The following is a 22,500-nucleotide window of genomic DNA, read 5'->3' on the forward strand; positions in this document are numbered from 1 at the left end:
GTGTGTGTGTGTGTGCTAGTGTGTGTAGGGTGTGCTGTGTGTGTGTGTGTTATAGAGTGTGTGTGTGTGTGTGTGTGTGTGTGTGTGTGTGTGTGTGTGTGTGTGTGTGTGTGTGTGTGTGTGTGTGTGTGTGTGTGTTATAGCGTGTGTAGGGTGTGTTGTGTGTGTGTGTGTGTGCAGGGTGTGCTGTAGGTGTGTGTCTTATAGCGTGTGTAGGGTTTGTTTGTGTCTCTGTTGTAGTTTGTGTAGGTGTACTGTGTGTGTGTGGGTGTGTGTTATAGCGGGTGTAGGGTGTGCTGTGTGTGTGTTATAGTGTGTGTATTGTGTGCTGTGTGTGTGTTATAGCATGTGTAGGGTGTGTGTTATTGCGTGTGTAGGGTGTGATCTATATTTTTAGGATGATCTGAAACTTCCCTCCTGTCATCCCTTATCGGTTCGCGTGATCTCACATATAATGAGGTTATTTATCACTGAGAGGTGTGAGGCCACCAGCAGGGTGCGCACACACACACACACACACACACACACACACACACACACACACACACACACACACACACACACACACACACACACACACACACACACACACACACACACACACACACATATTCAGAGTGTGCGGCTTCTCTCCCTCTCACAAATCCAGTGCTTCTTTCTCACAATCCCGGCTGCACGGAGTACAATACAGTCCTGTTTTTCCCACACAACCTACCCGTCAAGATGTGCTGATTGCCTCAATGGAGTCTTGACCTCCGACTTGTTTTAGTTGTTGGTCCCTTTGAGTGCCTTACATGCCCCTGATGACGTATGTTTTCAAAGGGTTAGGTTATAAGTATCATACGTCATTAAGGCGTCTGGACTCTGATCGCTGTGGTATGACATTCCTCCACTAAATGTAACAACAGATTTTCACTGAAAAAACAATATTTTGCTGCAAAAGGACCCCAGTGTTGCACACACACGTTTACCGTAACAGAGATACAAGATAGTGATGCAAATTTGCAATGTACGTCAAACAGGTGTGGACACAGATGTGGATCATCTGTGTCGGTGATTGCATAGGTGTGTCTGGGAGGGGTTTTATGTGCATTAGTGAAGCTTAGGACTGAAGAATAAAATAGAGGAAGTGGTTGACCCATTTACCTGCAACAGAAGGAGAGGAAAAAACTCTGATGAACTGCGCAAATATTTTAGGGAACATTCCATACCTCATATTTTCCACTGTGCCGTCTTGGGTCATCAGTGTTCCTCATGGACATTATTTTTTCCCTTCACCCAGTCGGACATGAGACTCTACCTGCCCGTCACATGATACAGCTCAACCAATAGAATAGTGTTAAAGGTTTAGAGGCCATCTGGTTTTCCCCATCATGATGCTGAAAATGTGTATAATATATAATTTAACTCATGAAATTGTAACAAATTCCTTTACAGTGACAGCATGATCCCTGCTACTTGAATTTGTTGTATTTAAATGATGGTTTGACAAAGGACATAAATAATATTTTGAGGTTTAAGACCACACATTCATCAATAGTTTCTATCGATTCATCAATAATCATACTGTAGATTCCCAAAGTGGCATAGTCCCCTTGCTGTTTGGATGTTGACCTGAAAAGGAACAGTAGGACTTCATAATAACCAGTCCATTCCAGGCATTAGCAGATGAAAACGGCTTTGGAAAAGAAGACGGAAAAAAGCTAAATAATTTTCTTTTTCCATTCTTCAAAATCTCAACCTGGTCCAAGTGGGGAAACTTACAAAGCTGTGACTTGGGTGATCTGCAAAATACCATCCGCTTCTGGCTTCGGCAGCAAATGTTTTCCACCTCCCCATAGACCTACAGGCAAACAGACACCAAAAGAAAACAAAGAAAAAAATATATTACCCTAAATTGCTAACATTTTGATTCAATATTGTGCGTTTTTGGCCAGGTGTGTCTTGTTTTGGCGTTGACGGTTAAGGTCGTTTGGTTAGTTTGTGGAATGTTTTTCCACTCGACTCAAGGTGATTCTTCTCCACAGTCACAGAGGATGAGTTTATAAATCAGTTAATGGATGAGAGAGGCTGAACAGCCAGAAGGAGACACACACGCACGCAGGTCTAGACACACATCAGCACGTCTACACATAATCTGCGCCCTGAGTGTGTGTGTGTGTGCATATGTGTGTGTTTGAGCGCTTCTTTTGACATCCACCCTGCCCATGCCCTGTATGTGTGTTTGTGTGTGTGTGCGAGTATGTGTGATGGTGTACGTGTGTGTGCATGTGTGTGTGTGTTTGAGTGCTCCATTTGACCTCGCCACTGCCCTGAATGTGTGTGTGTGTGTGTGTGTATATGTGTGTGTGTGTGTGTGTGTATGTATATGTGTGTGTGTGTGTATGTGTGTGTGTGTGTGTGTGTGTGTGTGTGTGTGTGTATGTATTTTTATGTATATGTGTGTGTGTGTGTGTGTGTGTGTGTGTGTGTGTGTGTGTGTGTGTGTGTGTGTGTGTGTGTGTGTGTGTGTGTGTGTGTGTGTGTGTGTGTGTGTGTGTGTCCATGTGTGCGTGAGTGAAGTTTTCCGGCTGCATGGCTCTGGTTGGCAGGTGGGCCTGATGATGTGGTGAAAGGCTATAAAATGGAGGATGGGAACGACCAATCGGTGATTACTAAAGCAGAACGACTACAACGTGTCTGACCTACATGGTACTGAACTCAGCCACTGAAATATCACATTTTCCCCTTTCAGGAAGGGAGAGGGAGAGCGGAAAATACCAGATCATCTGCCATCACCATAGGGTTAGGGGTCAGGGTCAAGGATAGCTCCAGACAGCGTCGGACAGGTAGATGGCTATCTTGAATGAAACCAGGAAACATTCCACTGCAGGATAGCTGGACAGCATGGAGAAGGCCTGGAGACAGTGAACACAGGAAATGTATTAAGAATGGAAATGAGATATGTTATGGAAACAGTTATCTTGTCATACATCATTTATCTTCCCCGGAGTATGGGGATCATTGACTAGATTGGATGAAAACTGCTTCTCAGAATCAAATCAAAGGCACCTGTCTCACTTCAGAGGTCTCACAGCATTTTAGAGTATTTTTGCCATTTTTGTTGGCACATACAGTATTTAGTCCATCCCCTGCATTTTTACCCTCCCTCCCTCTTTCTCTCCCTCCCTCCCCCTTTTCCCTCCCTCTTTTATCACTCTATCTTCTCTCCCTCCTCCCTCTCTCTCTGGCCACCTATTCTGTGCCCAGTACAGAGGGACAGAGGTGGTATTGTGCTGTACAGAGAGAGTTTCCTCTGACGTCCCCCTGAAGTTCTCCCGAGGCTTGGACATGGCTTTTACAGCAGAGACATAGTTATGTAAGCCGAGCTCAGACAATGCCCCCCTGTACTAACTGTTCTGTCTCTTCCTGTGTCTTCAACACTGATTACACTCAGACTATAGGGGCAGGGAGATTGGAGGGAGGAGATGGGAGGGAGGTGGAGGAAGGTAGGCGGAGGTGGATGAGGTGGAAGGAGGTGGAAAAAGGTGGAAGGAATTGGAAGGAGGTGGAAAAAGGTGGAAGGAATTGGAAGAAAGAGGAAAAAGGTGGAAGGTAGAAAAAGGTGGGAAAAGGTGGAAGGAGGAAAATGTGGAAAAATGTGAGAGAAGGGAGAAGGTGGAAAGAGGTGGAAGAAGGAGTAAGGAGGTGGAAGAATTTGGGAAAATGTAGAAAAAGAAGGAAAAGGTGAAAAATTATGGAAAATGTGGAAAAGGAGGTAGAAGGAGGAGGAAAAAGGTGGAAGGTGTCACACCCTGACCTTAGAGATCCTTATTTATTCTCTATGTTTGGTTGGGTCAGGGTGTGACTCGGGTGGGAAAATCTATGCTTTCTATTTCTTTGTTGTTTTGCCGAGTGTGGTTCCCAATCAGAGGCAGCTGTCTATCGTTGTCTCTGATTGGGGATCATATCTAAGTTGTGATTTTCCGTTTGGGTTTTGTGGGGTGTTATTTTCTGTTTAGTGTCTGACAGAACTGTTCACTTTCATTTTTGGATTTGTTATTTTTGTTTGAGTGTTTCTTGTAAATAAATATCATGAACACTTTCCACGCTGCGCTTTGGTCCACTCTTCCTTCCACCGACGACGAGCGTTACAGAAGGAGGTGGGAAAAGGTGTAAGAAGGAGGGAAAGGTGGAAAAAGGTGGGAGGTTGAAAAAGGTGGAAGAAGGAGGAAAAGGTAGAAAAAGTTAGGAGGTGGGAAAAGGTGTAAGGAGGCGGCAGGTAGTCTAGCGATATAGAACGGTGGGCCAGTAACCGAAAGGTTGCTGGTTTGAATCTCTGAGGCAACTATGTGAAAAATATATTGATGTGCCTTTGAGCAAGGCACTTAACCCTAATTTCTCCTGTATGTCGCTCTGGATAAAAGCTTCTGCTAAATGACTCAAATGTAATGTAATTTAAATGGTAGGTGGAAAAGGTGGAAGTAAGAGCAATAGTTGGAGAGGTTGAACAGAGGGATGATGCTCTACATTGACCTCTGGACCTGGCGTATGTCCATTTCCTGGAACATTCAGCCCTCAGATGAACCCTGACACACCTGTCTATGGCTGGTTTACTATACAGGACAAAGACAAAGAAAGTAGGTCAGTATGATCCAAAAATATTATTACATTTTAATCTACATTTTTATAACTACAGCCATTTTGTGATCTGACTAAATCCATAGTCTTTGATGTCTAATGGAAATGAACCAGACATTATTTTTTCATATTTTGTTCTGAATCTAGGTGTTTTTCTTGTTTATAACCCCTGAATTATAATATTTAAAGGCAAGTAGACTGTATAACCACAACACATATCTGTCTTTATGGATATTGATGAATGAAGCCTGTGAACTCAAATATGAAGGTGTGTAGGGACTTCCTGTTTGAATAGCCCTACCCCCTCTGGCCGAGGCCTCGTTCCTGTCTCGTGTGATGGCATGTGGGATGGAACCTCAGTGCCAGAGGGCCGGAGCTCCTAGAAACACACACATACACACATCCATGAACACACTTCGCATTCCAGCGGCCTGGTTCTGGCAGAACCGTGCAGGATGACTGACTGCTGACAGTCTGGACCCAGACATAAACACACATGCACACACTTAGTCACATGCGTACGCTCACACACACACATGTGCGTGCACGCACCCACCCACGCACGCACACACACTGTGCCCAATGGTTGTAAACATTGATGGATGAGTCTGCAGTTGAAAGGCGTTTTTATGATGCTGCCCTACTACTGTATACCAGCACGTGTTTGTGATGCTGCCCTACTACTGTATACCAGCACGTGTTTGTGATGCTGCCCTACTACTGTATACCAGCACGTGTTTATGATGCTGCCCTACTACTGTATACCAGCACGTGTTTGTGATGCTGCCCTACTACTGTATACCAGCATGTGTTTATGATGCTGCCCTACTACTGTATACCAGCACGTGTTTATGATGCTGCCCTACTACTGTATACCAGCACGTGTTTGTGATGCTGCCCTACTACTGTATACCAGCACGTGTTTGTGATGCTGCCCTACTACTGTATACCAGCACGTGTTTATGATGCTGCCCTACTATTGTATACCAGCACGTGTTTATGATGCTGCCCTACTACTGTATATCAGCACGTGTTTGTGATGCTGCCCTACTACTGTATACCAGCACGTGTTTGTGATGCTGCCCTACTACTGTATACCAGCACGTGTTTGTGATGCTGCCCTACTACTGTATACCAGCACGTGTTTGTGATGCTGCCCTACTACTGTATACCAGCACGTGTTTGTGATGCTGCCCTACTACTGTATACCAGCACGTGTTTGTGATGCTGCCCTACTACTGTATACCAGCACGTGTTTGTGATGCTGCCCTACTACTGTATACCAGCACGTGTTTGTGATGCTGCCCTACTACTGTATACCAGCACGTGTTTGTGATGGGTTACTGTACATGTTGCCAAAATGCCATGTTTGGGGACGTGATCATAGTAGGCATGTTACCTCACGTGTTGGATGTAGTGGCCAAAGATGCACGTGTTCGTGACGTGTTTTGGGGATTGGTACAGTAGAAATGAATGGAGATTGTGTGAGAGAGGGATGAGAGCAGAAGACTCTTGAATATTGGACTTGTGGGACACCCCTCTTTTCAAATTTTCCTCATACCTCCATTTTTGCAAGAGACTCTTACATCACTTTGGGCTAAATGAAGAGAGCGGTAACGAGTGGTAGAGTGAGGGATATGAAAGGAAGGAGAGAAAGAAAGAAAGGAAGGAAAGAGAGAATAAGTGCAATGAAAAATCAGCAAGGGCCTTAGGGATGGAAAAGACTGCCATTGCAGAAAAAAACAAATGGAAAAAGAGAAAGAATGAAAGGGGGGGATGAGAGAGAGAACACGAAAGAGAACGAAAGAGAGAAAAAGAAAGGGCCAGAGAGACCGAAGAGAGAGCGAGAGTGGGTGTGACGCCAAGTTAAAGAGCGCAATTCTATGTGGGTGAGAGAGGGAGCGAGAAAAACAGAAAGGGGGTGTGTCCGCCTCCGTCTGTCCCCTCCCTCTGTAGGTATAGATGCTGCAGGCTGGTCTCCCTGCATCTCGGAGCACAGCACAGAGCCCCAGAGCATCAAGCCTTTCTGCCTCAGACACAGCCTCAGCCAGAGCCTGTCCAGTGTGCTGCACTAGTCCTGAGACCCACCAGCTCAGAGAAGTAGTCCAGACACCAGAGTCAGCATAACTCACAGAGAACTAGGATAATTACTTTACTATCCTAGTTCTACTATCCTAGTTCTACTGTTCTAGTTCTACTGTTCTAGTCATGTACAAGGCTCAGTCTGTGAACTAGTCCAGGGCTGGTTGATATTTACTCTGTGAAAGTTCTCCAATACTGTAGTCCAGTAGCTCACCTTAGTCCTCCTCTTAGTTCTGAACTGAGATTATTAAGTCTTCAGTCAACTGCATCTAGTGAGAGCCACCAGCCAGTCCTTTGTACCTGAGACCGCTGCAGATCACCTACCACCATGCAGCTCTCACACACCTTCCTCATCTTCCTCTTCCTCCTTTTCATCGTCGGGATTGCACTGGCCGGCTCGTCCACGGCTCGGAGAAGCAGAGGTAGGTGACATCTGTATCACCATCATTGCCGTCTAAAACCTTTACAGTCAACTCCTAAGAAATGCAATGTTAATGGAATTGCTTTGCTTGTACAAACTGAAGCATGCAGATACAACAAAATGAAAAAGACTTGAATTAGAACTGAAGAACGCCAATGCAGAGCTTGCAGTTATACAATATGCACTTATCAGGAGTCCACTTTACATCACATAGCATGAATATATGTTGTTATGGGAATTATGTCATGCAAATTATAGACTATTGAGTTTTGCAAAGAAAGTTAGCCTCAGATTATATAAATAAAATGTGAATGAAATGCATGTGGACATGCAGTTGAATGAAATGTGGACACCCATGCACATTATATGATTGCAATGCATTTGATGATGCTGACTGCTCAGGTTCATGAAGAATTGTTGCACCAAACTGTACAGTATTGGTGACTGGTATCTTATCACGATCAGACACAGTTAATTCGTAGTAGACAGTTTAGATGAATCCTGTAGTGATTATGGGTTCAGATAATATTGCTAGACATTATTGCTGTGTTGAATCTGAAACTGCCAAGTGGCTGATATTAAAATCCTTCCGCTGAAACTATGCCCAATGTTATGAAACTTTTGCTCCATTACATGGTCCAAACCAAGGTGACGATTTCATTTTCATGCTATGTGGTTGTGGTATAGGACTCTGCATACTATGCAGCATGATGAATGGTACGCAATTGTTATTATATGTTGGATGGTATGTCCTGCAGGTGTTGCCGTGACAACCACAGGTGGCCGTTGCCTTGTCACACATTGCCAGGAAGGCCAGTGAATCTGATGTGTGCCTAGAAGCATGCACCCCGGTTCCTCATAAAGTTTGCCCTATTGTGCTACAATGTCAAATACACTACACTACTGTAGGTCTACTGTACATCATGCTGAAAATGGATGGACTGTCTTTAGTTGACCTGGAGCAAGGTGTTCCAATTCACAACAGGCCATGTCCAAAATTGTGCTTGTGCTGTTTTTATGAGCCACGTGAGTTTGTCCCATTTCTATGAAACAAGGTGGGCAGGCGAGGATGAGAGAGGTTAACTGCTGCCAGAGATCTGTATATAATGACGAGATGCTCATGTCTCCGTCCTAACAATGGCAGTCGTTGTCCTAAAGGCAGAAAGGCAGCCGACAAGCTTAGGTCTGCATATTAAGCCCATAGAAATACATTGGGCTTATTTTGGACAGATTTTGGCATTAGTGAAACGTCTCGCTTTGCCTCTTCCTCTCTGCTGCTGCTAATAGTGTTCAGTCTGCACTAATGAAAGTGTTTCCAGGTTACAGGTCAGGGTTGTTGGTAGTTTGGCCCTTGTTAGAATGTGCCATGAGCTTGTCCAGAAGTGTGCCAGGTGCTTGTCTCACCTTTGAGACAGAACATGTGTTTTTATTGCAGTTTAATTATTTGAAATTCAAGTGAAATAGATAGAACAGTAGACATTACAAAGAAATAGAGGCATTTAAAATGTCATATTATGGCTGTACAGTGTTGTAATGATGTGCAAATAGTTAAAGTACAAAAGGGAAAATAAATAAACATAAATATGGGTTGTATTTCCAATGGGGTTGTTTCTTCACTGGTTGCCCTTTTCTTGTGGCAAATCTTGCTGCTGTGATGGCACACTATGGTATTTCACCCAATAGATATGTGAGTTTATCTACATTTGATTTGTTTTCAAGTTATTTGTGGGTCTCTTTCTATATCTGTCTCTCCCTCCTCTCACTTTTATCTGTCTGTCTGTCTGTCTGTCTGTCTGTCTGTCTGTCTGTCTGTCTGTCTGTCTGTCTGTCTGTCTGTCTGTCTGTCTGTCTGTCTGTCTGTCTGTCTGTCTGTCTGTCTGTCTGTCTGTCTGTCTGTCTGTCTGTCTGTCTGTCTGTCTGTCTGTCTGTCTGTCTGTCTGTCTGTCTGTCTGTCTGTCTCAGCAGTTAGTTATTTTTAAACATGTTTTAAATGGGGCCATAAAATGGAATCTGTTTAATATGGGAATCAGCCCTGTTTTGAGGGATCACTCTGATTAGGATTTTCACAACAGTCACGGGAAACTCTGCCATGCTGTCCCATTAACCCACACCCGCTCTGCCGCATACACAAGGGTCACACACACACGTGCACACACACACACACACACTATATATATATACACGCAGTGTGTTTTAGTTTAATTCTGGCTCCCGTTTCCCATGTCTCCACAGTGCCGCCACACTGTTTTCTGTGAATTAAAGTTGGGCACTTTGAAAACTTTGATGCTAATAAAGCTGATTTTAAGTGAGTGAGACTACAGAGGGGAGTCGGTTAGAAGGGCAAGCACTGTGGAAAAACTGTGACATTGGCTTACAGACAGTTCCACAGTGTGTTGTTAGCTGAAGTTGGCTTACAGACAATAACATTGAGATTGGATGAACGAGTGTAACGTGAGTTTGCTTTGGAAGTCTGCCAGAGGTGGGTGTGGCTCTTCATTTTGGCATGTGTTCCCTGTCCTTAGTTGGAATATGTTACGTCAAGTTATCTCTGGCTGAAGTGACCTCAAATACAGACTCCGGATCAATTTGTTGATGTGCTTTATACTTCTTTGTGCATGTTAGGTGTATGTGCTCTAACAGCCTGAGAGATGGAGGGATGGATGAGAGAGGTTTAGAAAGATGGAGGGATGATTAGAGAACAATGGAGTGCCGGAGAGATGAAGGGAGGGAGAGTTAGTGAAAGGGAGAAATTGAGTTTTGCTACCAGAGAAAAGAAAACAGCCATATGTGGGAGATATAGTATGAGATCAGGGGGACCAGTGCAGGGGATAGCGTGGGAGCCTTAGCCCAGGCACGGCTTGCTCCAGCTGGGCTGTGAGGTAAAGCTCCCCCTGAGAACCCGGAGCATGGCTGAGCTGGCCCATGACCGAGGGTGTGGTGTAGTGGTGTGGAGCCCACTATAGCGTATCAAATCCCCTCTCCCCCATCCCGCATTGGAATTTTGTGACAGGTGAGGTATGCTTGTCATTTCTTACCACCAAGCTGTTTCTGTTTTTCTCAAAGTTGACTCTTTTTGTTTGGAGGCAGAACCATTCCAAACACTGTTTCTTCTAGTTGGCATGGACAAGAGAGATTTTTTACACTTCATTGAATTAAATGAAGCCGACTCTGTTACCAAGAGTCGTAAAACTTGTCTTTGCTGGCCGTGGGAAGCCAAGTCCCCTTGCACCTCTCCACCTTCTCATTCCCAGGATAGAAACGCAAGATCCAAACACCTGCAGAGCTGCATAAAATCAACTAGAGCCACAAAGCCCCACGCACACAAAACCTACCTAGCAGTGTGTGAATGTGTGTTTTATGTACTGTATGTGCACACAGCGGGATAATATTAATCAATGGCCTTTCAAAGAGAGGAAGGAGTAGAGGAATGATAGGACACGAGAGGAGAGAAATTGAAAGACGGAGGGCAGAAAACAAGCTGCCAAGAGGACCTAGTTTGGGTGTGCAAAAGAGCAAGATTTAAATCAACAATGTGACAATGCTGATTCCAAAACTACACACACACACACACACACACACACACAAACACCCGCGGAGTGAGTGAGTGAGTTTTCATAGCAGCGAGAGCACTGAGCTCACCCTCTGACAGGCCTAATGACCTCCTCCCTCTCCAAGAGGACCATCCATCACCAGGGATGAGCCAAGATGGCCGTCGTGACATCCAATCGCCTCCAGTCAATGTTTCCGCTCAGTGTCTCCTGTCCAAGGGAGGTTCTGCAACCCAGCCCAAGAGGAATAGTGGGATCAGAGTGGAAGTATTTCGGAAGTGTTTATTGTATCTTTTAAGTGTGTTGGCTGTGTTTTCATAGTTTGGCTGATCCTTTGGTCCACTTTTTGTGGTGATTCACATGTATGAGTTTGAGCTTGCATCTCTTGAGCAAGGCAGGATTTCAGTTTAGGATTGTTTAAGTTTAAAGGGTCAATCTGCAGTTGCTACATCCATGTTCGTGCTTAAATTAATGATAAATACCCATTGATTCTTTTAGAATCTAACTTATAAATGCTTCATGAGCTTAGTTCAACTGTCGCACCCCATCAGAACCAAAAATGTAAACTTGTTTCATTCCAATGTTTGTATACAAAATAAATGCAAACAAACATTTGATATTAAGGGATGGTCAGTCCTTGCATCCATAGCTCCTCCATAAAAACAAAATATCTCACTGATCCTCCCTCTTAGCAACCACTCAGACAAACCCTGCAGCTATTTGGGAAATGTGCGTTGGTTATCACCTTCTAATAACATTCAGTTGACATTTATGAAAGGCCTTATGATTTATTTATCCATGACATAATAAAACAATCAGCAATGCTGCTGAGATCTGGAACATAGTGTGTCCTAGACAACATGAAGTACACTGCACACACTGTGTCCTTATCACAACATATGCACAACATCTTCATTTACAGCTTAGCTCAACGCTACGGGCGACACTTTTTGACCAGACAGCATCAGATAGATATACTACACATACTGTACCTCAATTGTTTTGAGTTGTTTGGTTGTCTTTGTGGTTCATCAGTGCAAGGTCATAGAGTCAGTTGGTACATGTCATTTAGCTGAAGTATTTATTCTTTACAAATAACAGGCTAACTAGAGGTGTGCTGGCCTCTGCCCTCAGTACAGCCCTAGGTGTGCGTGCGTGCGTGCGTGTGCAATGCCGGAGGTGATGTTCACAAAGCTTTCTGAGTTCCTGGTTCCTCTTGCCAGTTGACATTTTACCCCCACTGTGGTTCTGGATATTAATTTGGTCATCAAGCTCTAGGTCAGATGTAACCGTGACAAAGCTTTGGTCAGTTTGAACATTCTGTGTCGTTGGAGATTTCATCTGTCATTCCTAATCCTCTCTGCCTCAAATCCAAGACGATACCAAAATCCTCTTCTTCCCTTAGCTATCTGTGTTATGGTTGGCTAATATTCCAATTTCTTGTTATCTATTCTGGTGGCTTGGTTGTGAACAGTTTCCCTTTGATGTAGATTGATGATTGGGATTATGATACTGTCTATTTATAAACTTCCAGTCATGTTAGACTGGAAATGCAGATAAGTCCCTGTTGTAGAACGGCCAAACTGTTGGGATTTGGACCAGGTTGTTAGGGGACTGAGCCAATGTTTGCTTGTTTTGGAGTTGGAGAAATGCAGCCAGACGTTTCCTAATGTTTCATACACTGGAAACCCCTCTCATTGGAGCCAGACCTAGAGCCAATCCCCCATTGTTTCATCAGAAATGTAGAGGGAGAAACAAAACAAATGCAGTCTTGATAGGAAACACACAGTTGGCAAAGGCTGAGTCTAGTCATCAAAGCATGGTTTCCCCTCATTTCTCCCCAACCTCTTTGTCTCTGGCGTCTGCTGGCAGTATGTGCAATTTTTTTTTCAAAAGCACGTTCCACAATTTGCATTTTACTCTTTAGTTTGCCCTTCGATATCTCGCTGCAGTTCGCTGAATGCACATGCTGTACAGTGAAGTAAAATGTCTGAGAATTCTGCTCTCAGACCACTTACTGTATATTTGCCACTCTCACCTTTGCTTTACTTCTCTCTGTTTTTGTGTTTATCTTCACGTGCTAATGAGGCAGACACTTTAAATCCTTCCCTAAACTCTCATACCAAACACAGTCCTGGCCAAAGGTCTCTCACCCAGTTAGCACTGCTGTTTACACTACCAGTAAACACCAATGAAACCAGTCTTCTGCCCCTGCACTGCGTTTTCTCTGTAGTCCAGCTTAGGTCTTTGTCTCTCTATGGTTTCTGTCCCTGTGTAACCTCTTTCTCTGAGCTCCTTGTGTAGGGCATGTGGTCTTGGGGGTTCAAACTCTGTTGATTTTGGCAGGATATGTCAACATATTTGGCAGCAGACTGTGTGTGTGTGTGTGTGTGTGTGTGTGTGTGTGTGTGTGTGTGTGTGTGTGTGTGTGTGTGTGTGTGTGTGTGTGTGTGTGTGTGTGTGTGTGTGTGTGTGTGTGTCTGTGTGTCTGTGTCTGTGTCTGTGTCTGTGTCTCTGTGTCTGTGTCTGTGTGTCTGTGTCTGTGTGTCTGTGTCTGTGTCTGTGTCTGTGTCTGTGTGTGTGTCTGTGTGTCTGTGTGTGTGTCTGTGTGTCTGTGTCTGTGTCTGTGTGTGTGTCTGTGTCTGTGTCTGTGTGTGTGTGTGTGTGTGTGCGCGCAATCGATTACTGAGATGTATCGTTGAACACATTAGGGCGGTATTATAAACACAATCCCTCGGTTTGTTAATTAGCTTAATTAGCTTTGAGCTAAACTACTTCTATGCTCGCTTCGAGGCAAATAACACTGAAACATGCATGAGAGCACCAGCTGTTCCGGGCAACTGTGTGATCATGCTCTCCGCAGCCGATATGAGTAAGACCTTTAAACAGGTCAACATTTCAACATTACCAGGACATGTACTGCAAGGATGCGCTGACCAACTGGCAAGTGTCTTCACTGACATTTTCAACCTCTCCCTGTCCGAGTCTGTAATACCAACTTGTTTTAAGCAGACCACCATAGTCCCTGTGCCCAAGAACACTAAGGTAACCTGCCTAAATGACTACTGACCCGTAGTACTCAAGTCTGTAGCCATGAAGTGCTTTGAAAGGCTGGTCATGGCTCACATCAACACCGTTATCCCTGAAGCCCTAGACCCCCACTCCAATTTGCATACAGCCCTAACAGATCCACAGATGATGCAATCTCTATTGCTCTCCACACTGCCCTTTCTCACCTGGACAAAAGGAACACCTATGTGAGAATGCAATTAATTTACTACAGCTCAGCGTTCAACACCATAGTGCCCTCAAAGCTCATCACTAAGCTAAAGACCGTGGGACTAAACACCTCCCTCTGCAACTGGATTCTGGACTTCCTGACGGGCCGCCTCAGGTGGTAAGGGTAGGTAACAACACATCCGCCATGCTGATCCTCAACAAAGTGGCCCCTCAGGAGTGCATGCTCAGTCCCCTCCTGTACTCCCTGTTCACTCATGACTGCACAGCCAGGCACGACTCCAACACCATCATTAAGTTTGCCGATGACACAACAGTGGTAGGCTTGATCACCGACAATGACGAGACAGCCTATAGGGAGGAGGTCAGAGACCTGCCCATCTGGTGCCAGGACAACAACCTCTCCCTCAACGTGATCAAGACAAAGGTGATGATCGTGGACTACAGGAAAAGGAGGACCGAGCACGCCCCCAATAACGGGGCTGTAGGGGAGCAGGTTGAGAGCTTCAAGCTCCTTGTTGTCCACATCACCAACAAACTAACATGGTCCAAGCACACCAAGACAGTGGTCCTCAGATCCTCAAAAGGTTCTACAGCTGCACCATCGAAAGCATCCTGACTGGTTGTGTCACTGCCTGGTATGGCAACTGCTCAGCCTCCGACCGCAAGGTACTACAGAGGGTAGTGCGTACGGCCCAGTACATCACTGGGGCCAAGCTTCCTACTATCCAGGACCTCTATACCAGGCTGTGTCAGAGGAAGGCCCTAAAAATTGTCAAAGACTTCACCCACCCTAGTCATAGACTGTTCTCTCTGCTACCACACGGCAAGCGGTACCGGAGCACCAAGTCTAGGTCCAAGAGGCTTCTAAACAGCTTCTACCCCCAAGCCATGAGCCTCCTGAACATCTAATCAAATGGCTACCCAGACTATTTGCATTGCCCTCCCCCCACACCCTATTTCATTCCGCTGCTACTCTCTGTTATTGTCTAAGCATAGTCACTTTAATAACTCTACCTAAATGTACATATTACCTCAATTACCTCGACTAACTGGTGCCCTCGCACATTGACTCTGTACCGGTCATCCCCATGTACAGTATATAGTCTCACTATTGTTATTTTACTGCTGCTCTTAAATTACTTGTTCCTTTTATTTCTTATTCTTATTCATATTTTTTAACTGCATTGTTGCTTAGGGGCTCGTAAGTAAGCATTTCACTGTAAGGTCTACTGTAAGGTCTGTTGTTTTCGGTGCATGTGACTAATACAATTTGATTTGTTTCCATTGTCTATGTAATCAAAACCAGTCTTATGACTATTATTGGTCCAATTCAAAGCAGCCTCTGTCTGTGTGTGTAGAGTAAGAGGAAAGGCATTCATTGTGCCCAATGTGTGTGTGTGTGCCCTCCATTCCGACCTTACTGAACACTCTCCTCTCCCACAGTGAGACGTCAGAACATGAAGGTGAGGATCAATGCTACAGGCGACACCATCGTGATGAAGTTTGTACGTCCGAACGCTGACACCAAGCTGGAGGGCTACATCCTGGGCTACGGCAGCAGCATGTTCTCTAAACAGTTCATCCAACTCCCAGAGAACGGACTGCCCTACGAGACAGAGATCGGTGAGGCGTGTGTGTTTTGTGTGTTATGTATGACTGCATGATCATTCCCCATGGCATTGACACCATAATCAAAATGTGAATGATGCCATGTAGGTTTTCCAAAGGAATACAAAGATTTGAGCCTTTGAGGCTTACAGACCAGAAACTATAGAGTGGTCTCGCACACATCTCGCACACATGTGTGTTATGTTGACGTTTTAGTCATGGTTTGATTAATGTCATCACCGACAGAGAACACATCTGTGCAGACTCCAACACCCCTCCAAAACACACACACCTACACACCAGTGGAGGCTGCTGTGGGGAGGACGGCTCGGAATAATGGCTGGAACAGAGCAAATGGAATGCCATGTGTTTGATGTATTTGATACCATTCCACCTATTCCACTCCAGCCATTACCACGAGCCCGTCCTCTCAAATGAAGGTGCCAGCAACCTCCTGTGTTACACACGTGTAGATGCACACACACACACACCTCACTCTCAGTGTGATGTCAAAGACAGCCTGCCCTATTCATTTCTGGAATGTTCGGTCAGGTCACATTTGAGAATGTCATAACTCAACCCCATTGAGGGCCTCCTGAAACACGATCAAATTCAGAGACAATAATTAACAATCTTCTGTGATCAAGGCTATTCCCTGACTCTATTCCAGATGCCGAGCCCAAGTACCTGATCGCTGTCCAGCCCATCCCAGTCAATGATGTGAAGAAACAGTGCACAGGTACCGCACATGCACCAACTTCAAGTGTTACCAGTAATAATATGATAAATTACATTGACTCTTTTCTAATTTATGCCCATTCCTTTCAATCTGACGAGGTTTACCTTTGAACTGACCCCTGTGACTCCACAGGCAACGTGAACCTGGAGAAGCCCCTCCACCTGGTGATTGGGTCCGTGACCCCCACCTCCGTGCTGCTGTCCTGGGGAACCTTCCTCAAGACGCCTTACGAGGGGAACATCATGAACGACTGCCTGGAGGACGGGTGAGTTAGCGCATGCACACACATGCACGCTCAGCAGAGTGAGCCAGTACAGGTACACAGCCCACATCCCAACCTACCTACAGAGGTTCCGGTGCTGGTTCGTCATGCTCTGAGTCACACCACAGTAAGAAGATTATTTTCACAGCTTGAGAAAAACAAAGTTGATTTCACTCAAACTCACCCTCATATTATATACAACAGACAGCTTTAAACATGTGGTCGAACTCCAACACATCGTCTGCCAGTCTTTCTGGTTACTGAGTGGAGGTGGAAAGCAGTGGGCGAGGGCACAGGTGTTTAGTAGTGGTTGGAGTGATCCTCATCCTACACATCAACTCATTGACACATTCTTCTCTACTTCTCTAAACTTCCCCTGGAAAAGACATTGGAAAGCTTGACCTCACCCTACTCTGCTCCCAGTCCCTGCTGGCTTTTTAAACTCTCTAATGTCAGTTATGGCTGTCACTGCCCTGTGCCCCTGGCCTGCACAACACTTCTCAACCAGGATACCAGAACTTACAGCTTTGCTTTCATGGCAGTCACTGACACAAAATGGTGGACAGACTCTCACAGTTTCATAACAAGCCATTGTTTTAACTTACAAATCAATCCTAGGAAACTGTGCCATCATAATGCTTTAATATCCATGTTACCACACAATTTCTGACATTTCTATTCAATTCTATGTTTGTTGACACTTGTCACTGCAGCATACACAATGTTCTAATACTACTGATGAAAATGTGTGATAATGAACAATGTTGTGTTCTATCTGGGTTGACCCAGGAATTACACGGTGCGCTACCGTGAGAGGAACCGGAAGTGGACCTACCAGACATGCCCCGCAAGCGACACGGTCATTGACAGCCTTAAGTCCAACACGGCCTATGAGTTTGGTGTCCGACCCAACAACAAGGAACGCAGCGGAGTGTGGAGCAAGCCAGTCATCCACAACACCAACATGAGTGGTACGTCTCCTAAACCCTTCCCCTCTTTCCTTCCATAGTTCAAATCATTCCCCCTTTAAATGCCCAAATTTGGTGCAGCATTGACTCTGTCAGCATCTCACACAGATCACATGTTTTATATTTACTGTATATTCCTTATGGTCCAATGCTAGTAACATATATTCTATTAGTTCCAGTTATTCATTAGTATTGTGTTGTGTTTTCCAGGGAAGGCCGTGCAGAAACCCTACAAACAAAGGACCCCTCTGAAGCCTGTAGTAAGTACTGCACTCATTGCTCTTTTACTGTGCTCTAGTGATTATGTAGTGTGCTCTAGTATGCAGTGTTTTAGTATGTAGTGTGCTCTAGTATGTAATGTGCTCTAGTGTGTAGTGTGCTCTAGTGTGTAGTGTGCTCTAGTATGTAATGTGCTCTAGTGTGTAGTGTGCTCTAGTGATTATGTACTGTGCTCTAGTGATTATGTAGTGTGCTCTAGTATGCAGTGTTTTAGTATGTAGTGTGCTCTAGTGTGTAGTGTGCTCTAGTATGTAGTGTGCTCTAGTGTGTAGTGTGCTCTAGTATGTAATGTGCTCTAGTGTGTAGTGTGCTCTAGTATGTAATGTGCTCTAGTGTGTAGTGTTTTAGTATGTAGTGTGCTCTAGTGTGTAGTGTTTTAGTATGTAGTGTGCTCTAGTGTGTAGTGTGCTCTAGTGTGTAGTGTGCTCTAGTATGTAATTTGTGTAGTGTGCTCAAATATGTAATGTGCTCTAGTGTGTAGTGTTTTAGTATGTAGTGTGCTCTAGTATGTAATGTGCTCTAGTGTGTACTGTGCTCTAGTTTGCAATGTACTCTAGTATGTAATGTGCTCTAGTGTGTACTGTGCTCTAGTATGCAATGTGCTCTAGTATGTAATGTGCTCTAGTGTGTAATGTGCTCTAATGTGTAGTGTTTTAGTATGCACTGTGCTCTAGTATGTAATGTGTTCTAGTGTGGAATGAGCTCTAGTGTGTAATGTGCTCTGGTGTGTAGTGTTCTAGTATGTAATGTGCTCTAGTGTGTAATGTGCTCTAGTGTGTAATGTGCTCTGGTGTGTAGTGTTTTAGTATGTAGTGTGCTCTAGTGTGTAATGTGCTCTAGTGTGTAATGTGCTCTGGTGTGTAGTGTTTTAGTATGTAGTGTGCTCTAGTGTGTAGTGTGCTCTAGTGTGTAATGTGCTGTAGTGTGTAGTGTGCTCTAGTGTGTAGTATGCTCCAGTGTGTAATGTGCTCTAGTGTGTAGTGTGCCCTAGTATGTAATGTGCTCTAGTATGTAGTGTGCCCTAGTATGTAATGTGCTCTAGTATGTAGTGTGCCCTAGTATGTAATGTTCTCTAGTGTGTAGTGTGCCCTAGTATGTAATGTGCTCTAGTATGTAGTGTGCCCTAGTATGTAATGTGCTCTAGTGTGTAGTGTGCCCTAGTATGCAATGTGCTCTAGTATGTAGTGTGCTCTAGTGTGTAATGTGCTCTAGTGTGTAATGTGCTCTAGTGTGTAGTGTGCTATAGTGTGTAGTATGCTCTAGTGTGTAATGTGCTCTAGTGTGTAATGAGCTATAGTATGCAGTGTGCCCTAATATGTAATGTGCTCTAGTGTGTAATGTGCTCTAGTGTGTAGTGTTTTAGTATGTACTGTGCTCTAGCATGTAATGTGCTCTAGTTTGTAATGTGCTCTAGTGTGTAGTGTGCCCTAGTATGTAATGTGCTCTAGTGTGTAATGTGCTCTAGTGTGTAATGTGCTCTAGTGTGTAGTGTGCTCTAGTATGTAATCTGCTCTAGTGTGTAATGTGCTCTAGTATGCAATGAGCTCTAGTATGCAATGAGCTCTAGTTTGTGTTGTGTTCTAGTGATTATGTAGTGTGCCCTAGTATGCAGTGTGCACTAATATGTAGTGTGCTCTAGTATGTAGGGTGTGCTAGTATGTAGGGTGCTCCAGTATGTAGTGTGATCTAGTGTGCGCTAGTATGTACTGTAGTGTGCTCTAGTATGTAGTGTGCTCTGTTATGTAGTATGCTCTAGTGTGTAGTGAGCCCTAGTTTGTAGTGTGCTCTAGTATGTAATGTGATCTAGTGTGCGCTAGTATGTACTGTAGTGTACTCTGTTATGTAGTGTGCTCTGGTGTGTAGTGTGCTCTAGTGTGTAATGTGCTCTAGTGTGTAGTGTGCTCTGGTGTGTAGTGTGCTCTAGTGTGTAGTGTGCTCTAGTGTGTAGTGTGCTCTAGTATGTAGGGAGCTCTAGTATGTGGTGTGCTCTAGTGATTATGTATTGTGCCCTAGTATGCAGTGTGCCCTAGTATGTAGGGTGCTCTAGTATGTGGTGTTCTCTAGTGATTATGTAGTGTGCGCTAGTATGTAGTGTGCCCTAGTATGTAGGGTGCTCCAGTATGTAGTGTGCTCTAATGTGTATTGTGCTCTAGTGTGTAGTGTGCTATAGTGTGTAGTGTGCTCTAGTGTGTAATGTGCTCTAGTGTGTAATGAGCTATAGTATGCAGTGTGCCCTAATATGTAGTGTGCTCTAGTGTGTAATGTGCTCTAGTGTGTAATGTGCTCTGGTGTGTAGTATGCTCCAGTGTGTAATGTGCTCTAGTGTGTAGTGTGCCCTAGTATGTAATGTGCTGTAGTGTGTAGTGTGCTCTAGTGTGTAGTATGCTCCAGTGTGTAATGTGCTCTAGTGTGTAGTGTGCCCTAGTATGTAATGTGCTCTAGTGTGTAGTGTTTTAGTATGTAGTGTGCTCTACTGTGTAGTGTGCTCTAGTATGTAATGTGCTCTGGTGTGTAGTGTGCTCTAGTATGTAGTGTGCTCTAGTGTGTAATGTGCTCTAGTGTGTAATGTGCTCTAGTGTGTAGTGTGCAATAGTTAGTAGTATGCTCTAGTGTGTAATGTGCTCTAGTGTGTAATGAGCTGTAGTGTGTAGTGTGCTCTAGTGTGTAGTATGCTCCAGTGTGTAATGTGCTCTCGTGTGTAGTGTGCTATAGTGTGTAGTGTGCTCTAGTGTGTAATGTGCTCTAATGTGTAGGGTGCTCTAGTATGTAGTGTGCTCTAGTGTGTAATGTGCTCTAGTGTGTGGTGTACTATAGTGTGTAGTATGCTCTAGTGTGTAATGTGCTCTAGTGTGTAATGTGCTCTAGTGTGTAGTGTTTTAGTATGTACTGTGCTCTAGCATGTAATGTGCTCTAGTATGTAATGTGCTCTAGTGTGTAGTGTGCCCTAGTATGTAATGTGCTCTAGTGTGTAATGTGCTCTAGTGTGTAATGTGCTCTAGTGTGTAGTGTGCTCTAGTATGTAGTGTGCTCTAATGTGTAGTGTGCTCTAGTATGTAGTGTGCTCTAGTATGTAATGTGCTCTAGTGTGTAGTGTGCTCTAGTGATTATGTACTGTGCTCTAGTGATTATGTAGTGTGCTCTAGTATGCAGTGTTTTAGTATGTAGTGTGCTCTAGTGTGTAGTGTGCTCTAGTATGTAGTGTGCTCTAGTGTGTAGTGTGCTCTAGTATGTAATGTGCTCTAGTGTGTAGTGTGCTCTAGTATGTAATGTGCTCTAGTGTGTAGTGTTTTAGTATGTAGTGTGCTCTAGTGTGTAGTGTTTTAGTATGTAGTGTGCTCTAGTGTGTAGTGTGCTCTAGTGTGTAGTGTGCTCTAGTATGTAATTTGTGTAGTGTGCTCAAATATGTAATGTGCTCTAGTGTGTAGTGTTTTAGTATGTAGTGTGCTCTAGTATGTAATGTGCTCTAGTGTGTACTGTGCTCTAGTATGCAATGTACTCTAGTATGTAATGTGCTCTAGTGTGTACTGTGCTCTAGTATGCAATGTGCTCTAGTGTGTAATGTGCTCTAATGTGTAGTGTTTTAGTATGCACTGTGCTCTAGTATGTAATGTGTTCTAGTGTGGAATGAGCTCTAGTGTGTAATGTGCTCTGGTGTGTAGTGTTCTAGTATGTAATGTGCTCTAGTGTGTAATGTGCTCTAGTGTGTAATGTGCTCTGGTGTGTAGTGTTTTAGTATGTAGTGTGCTCTAGTGTGTAATGTGCTCTAGTGTGTAATGTGCTCTGGTGTGTAGTGTTTTAGTATGTAGTGTGCTCTAGTGTGTAGTGTGCTCTAGTGTGTAATGTGCTGTAGTGTGTAGTGTGCTCTAGTGTGTAGTATGCTCCAGTGTGTAATGTGCTCTAGTGTGTAGTGTGCCCTAGTATGTAATGTGCTCTAGTATGTAGTGTGCCCTAGTATGTAATGTGCTCTAGTATGTAGTGTGCCCTAGTATGTAATGTTCTCTAGTGTGTAGTGTGCCCTAGTATGTAATGTGCTCTAGTATGTAGTGTGCCCTAGTATGTAATGTGCTCTAGTGTGTAGTGTGCCCTAGTATGCAATGTGCTCTAGTATGTAGTGTGCTCTAGTCTGTAATGTGCTCTAGTGTGTAATGTGCTCTAGTGTGTAGTGTGCTATAGTGTGTAGTATGCTCTAGTGTGTAATGTGCTCTAGTGTGTAATGAGCTATAGTATGCAGTGTGCCCTAATATGTAGTGTGCTCTAGTATGTAATGTGCTCTAGTGTGTAATGTGCTCTAGTGTGTAGTGTTTTAGTATGTACTGTGCTCTAGCATGTAATGTGCTCTAGTTTGTAATGTGCTCTAGTGTGTAGTGTGCCCTAGTATGTAATGTGCTCTAGTGTGTAATGTGCTCTAGTGTGTAATGTGCTCTAGTGTGTAGCGTGCTCTAGTATGTAATCTGCTCTAGTGTGTAATGTGCTCTAGTATGCAATGAGCTCTAGTATGCAATGAGCTCTAGTTTGTGTTGTGTTCTAGTGATTATGTAGTGTGCCCTAGTATGCAGTGTGCACTAATATGTAGTGTGCTCTAGTATGTAGGGTGTGCTAGTATGTAGGGTGCTCCAGTATGTAGTGTGATCTAGTGTGCGCTAGTATGTACTGTAGTGTGCTCTAGTATGTAGTGTGCTCTGTTATGTAGTGTGCTCTAGTGTGTAGTGAGCCCTAGTTTGTAGTGTGCTCTA

The 22,500-nt window shown here is 44.2% G+C and overlaps 1 protein-coding gene across 1 annotated transcript in view; it reads left to right on the forward strand.

Moving 5' to 3' along the window:
• The first annotated feature begins 7,030 nt into the window (after positions 1-7,030).
• The window catches only part of LOC120063910 (target of Nesh-SH3-like), a 41,532-nt gene continuing 26,062 nt past the window's right edge, over positions 7,031-22,500 (forward strand). Inside the window, exons 1-6 of the mRNA XM_039014223.1 lie at positions 7,031-7,124; positions 15,355-15,534; positions 16,190-16,258; positions 16,391-16,523; positions 17,310-17,491; positions 17,699-17,748. Of these exons, the coding sequence (XP_038870151.1) occupies positions 7,031-7,124; positions 15,355-15,534; positions 16,190-16,258; positions 16,391-16,523; positions 17,310-17,491; positions 17,699-17,748 (708 nt within the window). The remainder of the gene's footprint in view (positions 7,125-15,354; positions 15,535-16,189; positions 16,259-16,390; positions 16,524-17,309; positions 17,492-17,698; positions 17,749-22,500) is intronic.

Source organism: Salvelinus namaycush, chromosome 19 (genome assembly GCF_016432855.1).
Source record: "Salvelinus namaycush isolate Seneca chromosome 19, SaNama_1.0, whole genome shotgun sequence".
Taxonomy (NCBI): domain Eukaryota; kingdom Metazoa; phylum Chordata; class Actinopteri; order Salmoniformes; family Salmonidae; genus Salvelinus; species Salvelinus namaycush.